General features: G+C 41.9%; 1 protein-coding gene across 1 annotated transcript in view; it reads right to left on the reverse strand.

Annotated features, from left to right (window-relative positions):
* LOC145349129 (forkhead box protein O1-like) overlaps positions 1-9,046 on the reverse strand; it is an 85,554-nt gene extending 76,508 nt beyond the window's left edge. The window contains exon 1 of the mRNA XM_080197501.1: positions 7,911-9,046. Coding sequence (XP_080053627.1) covers positions 7,911-8,486 — 576 coding nt within the window. The 5' untranslated portion in view covers positions 8,487-9,046. The remainder of the gene's footprint in view (positions 1-7,910) is intronic.
* Positions 9,047-9,281: the final 235 nt, after the last annotated feature.

Genomic DNA, 9,281 nt, shown 5'->3' on the forward strand with positions numbered 1-9,281 from the left:
TTGGCCGTCAATCCAGAGGGAGAAGCATTTCAATTGAGAATGGTAAAATCTGTTTGGATGATGCGGCTGTCATGGTCAAATAGGTAGCAGCATGTGCAAGGGCTAGAGTGCAGCAGTGTGAAGCAGAAAGGAGATAAAATTTGTGAAACCAAATCCTAATTGAGAGAGACTGTTAGTAAACGTGTGATGACTTGAACAGCGTCTGAGGCTAGCATTGCGGTTGGAAAGTGAGAATTGGAATTCACTCTCCAATTCTTCATTGGAGAGTGAATAGAGAGACCTATTCACTCTCCTTGACTGCTTGTGAGGTCATCGAACTTCTTATAGTACTCAACTGGGTACTTGGGGTTTGACTCCTGGCACTCACCTATAACGCTCTCAGCTATAACTGTCATTACTGGAGGGTCACCTGTTGCCTGCAGATCCTATTTTTCATCTCACCCAATGTCTCAAGTGCAGTGTCCAAAGGCAATGTAGCCTCTTCTCTCCCATGTTATGTCACTCTTCACTATTTCTTAGGTCAAATTCACTTCCTGCATGGCTATCTGCTCCAGCTACACCTCCCATTTAAAGTCCAGGTTAGCTTTAACCTGGCAAACTAGGATTTTGGATCCCCTGATATTGCATGCAGTGTAAGAATGTGGTTAGTGCTGGCTGCACAAAATATTGAAATGGAGTAAGTAGGCAGCAAGCAGTTGATACCTGTATTATACCAGACATGCAGGTTAATCACACATTGCGATCATTGCTCATTTTCAGAGGCTACCCTTACTGTTTTTGATCAATGTTAAACAGAAAAATCTGTGCAAGTGGCGTGGACTGAATCTGCTTGACCCATTAGCTTAAAGATTGTGTGTGTGCAGGCTTGCCTAGCTTCTCCCTCCTGTCCAACCTGGAGCTTTTTCTAGTCTTAGCTTCTTCACATTTATATATTCACAATTTCAGGACATTCCAATTAAACAGTGAATTACAGCCAACTGAAAGCCAATTACACAAACCCCCACAAATGATAATGAGATAAATAATTGTTTGATAATATGTTTGAGAGGGGCTCATTGAAGGATAATGCTGACCAGGAAGTGCCTGTTCTTCTTCAAATAATGCCATGGATTTTTTTTTAATATTTACTGGTGAGTACCACCTCAGTTTAATGTTTCATGTGAAAGACAGTATCTCTGACAATATAGCACTCCCTCGGTGCTCCACTAAATGTCAATCCAGCTTTTGAAAGTTGCTGCAGTGGATCTGAGTCAGAGGTGAGAGTGGGAATACTGAACCAAGCATGATACCATACACACCACTCATTAAGTAGAAAAACTATATAGTAATATGTACAGTAAGTTAAATGTCAGTGCTCATTATTCTTTCCATAACAATTCAAAAAACATTCTCCTTTACAACATTTGTCAGGTAGCTAGCTATCCCACACTAACTTATGTTGATCACAACTTAAGTTAGTGTGGGATAGCTAGCTAGCTACCTGACAAGTAGTGAGAAATGAGGATTCTGCTAGGAGTTGAAACAGAGGCTTATGAAGACTACAGTTGGAACGTGGGAAGTAGTCAGATCTTTATCATATGAACCCAAAAACTGAAAGTATGATTTGAATTCATTAACCTCCCATGCATGTGATGATCGCAAAGGATGAGTCAATTGTCGGTGAGTAAGTATGGTATCTAGAGTTTGAGTGGGTGGAACTGCCAAAAGAATGAAACTGGCTCAAATCAGATAACCTCACCTGATTACAGACAAAAAGAAACATATGAAAAAAAAGTATCAAAACTAAAATTCCAATTTTGGGCAAGTCAAGCCAACTGTATTTTTAATTTGAAAATTGCTTGGATAACTGACCAAGCCAAAGGCTTGTATTGAAAATAAGACAGTAACAGAAAATAAATGACACAATGTTAAAAAAATGTGTACTTAAGATGTTCGCAGTAAGTTAACTATTAAACTCGCAAGTGGTACGCTTACTGAATTAGCAACATATACATCACCACTTAATTCCAATTATAGCTGTCAACCATGTAGATATGGGTGCACCCAGAACCTCAGGGAGCTGTCAGACTGAAGCCTTCTATCTCACATTTGTTAACCAATTGTGTTATATTTGTGTAATTAGAATGGCAAGTATTTACTTTCCATTTAAACCATAACCCAAAATAAAATGATAGCTTCAACCATTTTTATGCTGCTGTCTTTAAATGGCAAGTACAGAAACATGGCTGACTTCCAGTAATCCGCAGAACATTATTTGGGGAGAAATACATTTTATGTACATGTAGGGGGAGGCAATGCTCTAGTGATATTATTGCTAGACTGGTAATCCAGAAACTTGGCTAATTTCTGGAGACCCAGGTTCAAATCCCACCATGGCAGATGATGGAATTTAAATTCAATAAAAATATCTGGAATTAGGAATCTACTGATGACCATGAAACCATTACTGATCCTTAGAAAAACCCATCTGGTTTACTAACGCCCCTCTAGGGAAAGAAATCTGCTGTCCTTACCTGGTCTGGCCTGTATGTGACTCCAGAGCCACAGCATTGTGGTTGACTCTCAACTGCCCTCTGAAATGGCCTAGAAAGTCATTCAATTCATGGGCAACTATGATTGGTCAATAAATGTCAGCCTGCCAGCAACGCCCATATCTCATGAATGAATAAGTGTCTGGACAGGCCACCATATCCTTCTGGCTGAAGGTAATACAAACGAAATGAGGGAAATTCACTGAAGGTGGAGCTGAGAAGTAAAGCACACACTCATAACTGCAACTGTAAATGGCTAATCACAAGAATGGGACTAAAACCACAATTATCTGAGTAACTGAATCAGTTTGGGCGAGACAAGGTACTTTCATATTCATCTGAACCACTGAAAAACTGAAATGTAGATACAATGACTCATTTCAGTTAACACTCTTCCTCCGGCCCTCAATTGTTGCTAACACATCTAGTCCTGCCATCATGATTGACACAATATAGCAAATTTGGATACATTACATTTTTCCTCTTGTATGTGGCATATATTTGGCAAAGTTTGTTGCATAGTAAGTAACAAAATCTAACTTTACGGTGGAGAAGACTGTTGGCTCACCTAACCCATTTTCCCCTCAGTCTAATAATCTCACTGCTTTTCTTTTATAAAAGGTCATCAACGTTTGCAGAACTAAAATACCCTCAGCCGAAATATATTGTGATGCAATAGCAAATTTTTAATTACACACTTCCGATGACTAACAGGCCCAACCTTGTTACCATTCAAATGCTATGATCCAGCAACCAAATACAAGAAGAATCATAGAATCTTACGGTGCAGGAGGCGGCCATTTGGTCCATTAAATCTGCACAATCCCACCTAGGCCCTATCCCCATAACCCCACGCATTTACCCTAGCTAGTCCCCTGACACTAAGGGACAATTTAACATGGCCAATCAACCTAATCCACACATTTTAGACTATTGGAGGAAACCAGAACACCCGAGGAAAGTCACACAGACACAGGGAGAACGTGCAAAGACAGAAATGTGCTCGCTGGCCTTCCTTTATTAGCACACACTAGTTCTCTAGTTATGTTAGTAGTCCTAAATTTAACACGAAGTAATAGTCTTACTAGACTCAAGAAGAAGCAGGCACTGCAACAAACCATCTAGGACAGTAACTGCAATCATAGGTAGTACTCCTGTATATCAAACTATTAGAAGCTGCAATAAAAAGTGTGTGGAAGGGTTATACTGGAATGTGAAAACATCCTATGCCATCAATTAAAAAAAAGATACACCTACACGAGGGTCAACTTTAACATTTAAGCATTTAAACTTGTATCAGCTCATATTTAGCCCCTTAGCCAATCAGTAACCTTATGAATGTTAATTCTTCACTGTTGACACTGGGAACAATTACATTACATCATGCAAAAACAACTATAGGAAATAACCCGAGGGTGTACATATATCTATCTACAAATAACGCTGAAATAGATGATTAGGAATCATTTTCATTTAGTCATTTAAAGGATTTGAATTTTATACCCACTCTATTTAAATCTAATAGTTGCTTTCTGTAGATTCTTTTCCTGATCACATAAGATTGCATTCATACATTTTGCAATCAATTAATTAACCATGAAAATAAACTGTAGTTTTCTGAACAGGTGTATTTTCAAACAATTTTAGTAGGACTTTGGATAAATTTCTAAACAGAAACAAATCCAAGAAATTTTCTCAATTCTCAACGTATTAGGAAAAGGGGACATATTTATGCAGAAACGCATCCCCATGATCATCCAATGATTAAATACTACTTAGAACATATATTTGTCTTGTATCCACTCCAATATATAGAAAGAAACTTTAAACAGACAAGAACAGTTTTTCTTGGGGGGGGGGGGTGGCCATGGGTCTGAACTACACCTCAAGACTGTTCAAGGGCTATTGGGGGAGAGAAAGGAATAAGCATAGGGTAAAGAAAGATGAAAGAAATGTATCCATTCAATTCTTTTGGCAGCTGTTCATATAATGTCCAAAGTCAGACGGTTCTATTTTGCAGACAGCAGGGCTGGTAATAATAGTGTATATTTGTAAATGTTTGCTTTAAATTCTATTTATGCTTGATTAATAAACCAGAATATAAATTGTTTTAACAACAAATGATGGCAGCTTCAAGATGCTCTCAGTTGCAGCCATAAAACATAATACTGAAGAAAAATACACAATGTTATAAACACCTTTTCAAAGACATACTGCATTGCACAGGTAAACTGAGTTTTGTATATTTTATACTGAATCACGACTGTAGCTTAATTCCTCTCCCTTATGACCAGTGGTCAGACCTCAAGATTCCATGAAACTTTTATAGAGAAGTCGTGTTTTATCTTTTCCTGGGATCTGCATTCAAAGAAAGAACAGATTGTGTTCTCTCCCAATGTAGATGCACAAGACTAAGATCAAGGATGAGTGCATCGGATGCGGCCCCAGTACCAAAAGGAAAAAGCAGGTTCCGATGAAAGCACGGTAAACTGAGCAGAAACCCTCAGCATCACTATAACGCACCATTGAGTAAAAATCAATGTCAATCCACTTGACAATGCAGCAAAATTGAAGCCATCAGAATGACACAAGTAGATGATACTGAAAGTAATCACCTGGTATTTAAAATGCCAGCATATACTGAAAAGTGCTAATATTTAAAAGATCGTTTCACAGGTGCAGTTTAGCTGGAGCCACCCAACATCTGCACCTGCCATGGCTCCAAAGCATGACTAAGAGGGGGTATTTTGTTAAAAAAAACCCGAGTATAAAAAGGTCAATATCGTAGTTTACAAGACAGGTAATTCCCACCTTTACAATATAATTAATATTCCAAGCTGGCAACAACGTAAACATTGAATGGTTCAAACGAGTTCAACTGAGTCAATTCTGAAAAATGTGTTATTTTCCAAATTATAAGGAAATGCATCACGGCTTATTGTAGCTGTTTTGCCGGAAGATGTAAAAATAACGACCCGTTCCGCTAGCTGCTGCTGTTTTTTTTCTCTCTCTGCTCACAAAGGGTATAGCACAATTCAGTTGACAGAAACGTCAAATTCATTTCCATTCCGATATTAAAAACAACACTGCGACGCGCACACACGCAGAAAATAAAAACTGCAAAAACACATGAAACTGTTCCAAGTTGGGTGGAAGTCACAAGAGAAAGCGGAAAGCTGACAAAGAAACAGGTCACAATCAGAGTCGCCGTGTTTCTTATTTATCTGAACCTTTTCCTTCGGTTGGGTTTTTGTCCCCAGTGTTACTCCAAAGCATGCCTAGATGTATATTATATATATATATTTAAAAACCAGCTCCAAAGCATGCCTAGATGTTAATATATATAAAACCAGCGTCAGCTTGGTTTCCAAATGGAAGGCGATCTTAAACCAAAAGAAAAAAGGTAACCACTCTAGAGCTTTGTGTAACTTTGTTTCTGTCAATGAGTCACCCTCTCTGCCTGTCACTGGATGCACCGCTCCCCAAAACATCAAGCTTGCCTGCCCGGGATGATGGACAGCGCGCTCCCTCCAATGGTGCTGGCGCGCTGGCGGAGCGCAGCCAATCAGTTCAGGGCAAAGGCGGGCACACAGCAGGTTAGGTTGCAGGCAAGCCAGGCAGCGACAGACGCGTGCGGCGATGATTGAAACAATAACAGTTCAGGAACAAGGCTCAGCGCCCGCAGGGGGACCGGGCAGTCAGTGATTCATCCCACAAGTATGACTTCTATCATTCATGTTACCCCAAAGGAAAAAAAACAAAATGACTGAAAAGAAAATCATCTCTCTCTCTCTCTCCACAGCCACCCCCCCCTCCCCTCCTGCAATCAGACCAGACAAAAGCAAGGCTGCGAGACAAGTTTCCGCTTCAAATTTAAAAACATGATGATGATGTGCTGCTGGAAAGTTGCAATGGTCTCGTCCCCAAAGCTTCAGAGCACAATTTTCATTCAGTATTCCAGCGGTGAGAGTTGCAAACTTTTAACTGGAAGGCGGAATGATTATTTTAAAAAAAAGGTCACGCCAACCAATTGCACTTTTTGAACCGGACGTAAAGTTAGATATTTTGGCATTTAAAACAAAAATGTACGCATGTTGTAGTCAAACTGGAGCTTCCTCAGTTATCCCGCTTAAACGAGGTCAGCTTACAAACTACGGATATCTGGTTAATTTTTACAGTAACTTCAGTGCAGTGTTAATGTAAACCTACTTGTGGCACTGATTTGTCTCTTTGGAAGTGCTGACTTATCGCTGTAGTATATATTTCAAATACAGCATGTACTTGTTTCCAAAAGCTGTAAAGCACATACTGCCTGTTGCGCCGGGACCTATCTGTAACAGATTTCCCATGAAACAACCCAGTGCTGCATGGCAAAGCGACAGCTACAGAATAATTAACATTTACTCCAGAGATTTGATATTCTCCTCTTCCCCTCAGCCCAGTGATAAATTATGACGAATCCAGTCGCCCAGTATGTTCCCCCTCCACCCCTGCAATAAAAAAAACGCTCTGCTATCGAGTCTCCGCCACTAAAAAAAAACCCCTCTAAAATGGCACGAAAATGCTCTATTTGGTTCAGGGAACTTGGAACATACGTCAAAGGCAATATCGATTTATTTACAGGTTACTTGCTTGCCAAGGTTATAAGTTTTGACAACGATGTAGAGTATTTTTTCTTCTATACAAGGTAACGCATTTGACAGCGCGATGTTTCCTGTATTTACACCCGCGCTTTGAGAGTTGTTGATGGTGGAGTGGGGAGGGGGTGGGGGGGGGGGCTATCCTTTTTTTTCCAGGACGGATTTCCAAATGGAAGCTGAAGCTGTCAATGTCCGTCTGAGGGCAGAGCGATCTCATCCGCTTTGCGTAATGGACAATCCCTTGATTACTTAAGTAGCTCCACTAGAATTGTTTTGCTCGCACATGTGCTATTCCACTGAACACAACATAACCCCACTACAGGTGGCAAAATACGACTTCCTAAAAATCGCAACATTTTGTTTTAAATCTCAGCGGCCTGTGCAATCTACGTTTAGCGGTAACTGTTTTAGAAGGCTAGGATTTCACTTTACCTCCCTAAAAGCGGAATATTTGAACGCTCAGATTTTGAGTCATTCCTAATCAAACCCCATCAGACTTCCTTCCTCCTGGACAACAATTGGCGCTAAGTGCATTTGGAAAATATAATAATCTTAAAGAATATTTGGGAACCTAGATTTTTTTGAAAATAAAACAAAACATTAACGCTGAATTGGTGGCTTTTAAACATTAACACTGGAATTTAATGTTCCTGTACATGTGCAGATTGTATTCTAAAAGTAGAAATAGTGTGTGATTCTTTTCGGGAAAAAAAAAGACTAGATGTTATTTTGATCCCACCTTCCATCCAGCAGAGCTGTTGCTGTCTCCCTTATCCTTGAAGTAAGGGACGCTTCTGACCATCCAGTCATAAATCTGAGACAGGGTCAGCCTCTTCTCCGGAGAGCTCTCAATGGCTTTGGTGATGAGGTCGGCGTATGACAGGTTCCCCCAAGCGTTTCTGCGGGACGAGCTGCTCTTCCTCTGAGCTGCAGAAGCGGCTCCGGCCGAGGGCACTTGCTGCTGCTGCTGTTGTTGTTGTTGCTGTTGATGCTGATGGTGGCAGCCCTCTTGCTGTTGCTGCTGACACTGGAAGTCACCGCAGCACTCCCCCAGTCCCAGGACGGCCGGCTTGGGCTCGAAGTCCTCCTCCTGCTCCTCCAGCACCAGAGCCGGCGACACCGAAGCGCTCACCCGGCCGGCCCCTTCCGGGGTCAGGTTGAAGTCGGCCGCCCCTTCTTGCTTCACCGAGGCCGGCGACGAGGCGCAGCTGAAATCCGGCCGGGGCAAGGGCCAGGTGCAGGAGCGGGGCCGGGATTGCGGCTCGAAATCGGGGTCGATCTCCACGACCTGTTGCAGCGGCGGTGCCTCGGCCATGACTGGAGTTGGTGAAGTTTGTTTTCTCTCTCTGGCTCTGTCTCTCTCTCCTCCTCCTCCCCTTACACAACACACGAGGAGCAAAGAGAGAAAAAGTTACTTCGTCACTTCATAAATGGGCAGGAGGAGGGGAAATAAACTCACTTCAGTCAGGGCAAAAAAAATACAAACACCCTTCAAAAAAAAACAAATTCCAATCTGGAAAACAAACAGATACAAAGTAGGAAGCGGGCGACTTGCTGCTACACGTTGACAATTCCTAATAATAATAATGCTTATAAACCTTCATGACCCTAGCGTACCATTTGTCCTACTTTCCTCCTGGCTGCATAGACAAGCGCTGTATTGTACTCACTCACTCTCTCCCCCTTAACCACCTAACCTGATGGCTCTGTGTTACAAAGGCAGGGGGCGGACACCGCCTGATGGACAGCCCCGTGCTCCAATCAGCACCGCGCTTCGCCCACAAGCCGGTGGCCTGCCACCAATGAGAGGACGGAGGAAGGGCAGGCGCCTCCCACTCCCCACCCCTCCCTTCCCCACTCCGCTTCAAGTTAGGTTGAGGAGGTGGAGCCTGTTGCTCGGTTAAGTCCTCCCACCAACACCAGTAAACACATGGCGGGGAGCTTACTCACATAAAAACAAACACACACACACAGAGCCATGTTTCTGACAGCTAAACTGGACTTTATTCCAGACCAAAAAAAAACAGCTGTACCTTTATACTGTATCGAAGCATCTCAGGATGTTAGTCGATGCATGTAAATTCTACGATTCTATCCTATGATTTCAGGA

Source organism: Carcharhinus amblyrhynchos, chromosome 10 (genome assembly GCF_965287045.1).
Source record: "Carcharhinus amblyrhynchos chromosome 10, sCarAmb.v2.hapA, whole genome shotgun sequence".
NCBI lineage: Eukaryota > Metazoa > Chordata > Chondrichthyes > Carcharhiniformes > Carcharhinidae > Carcharhinus > Carcharhinus amblyrhynchos.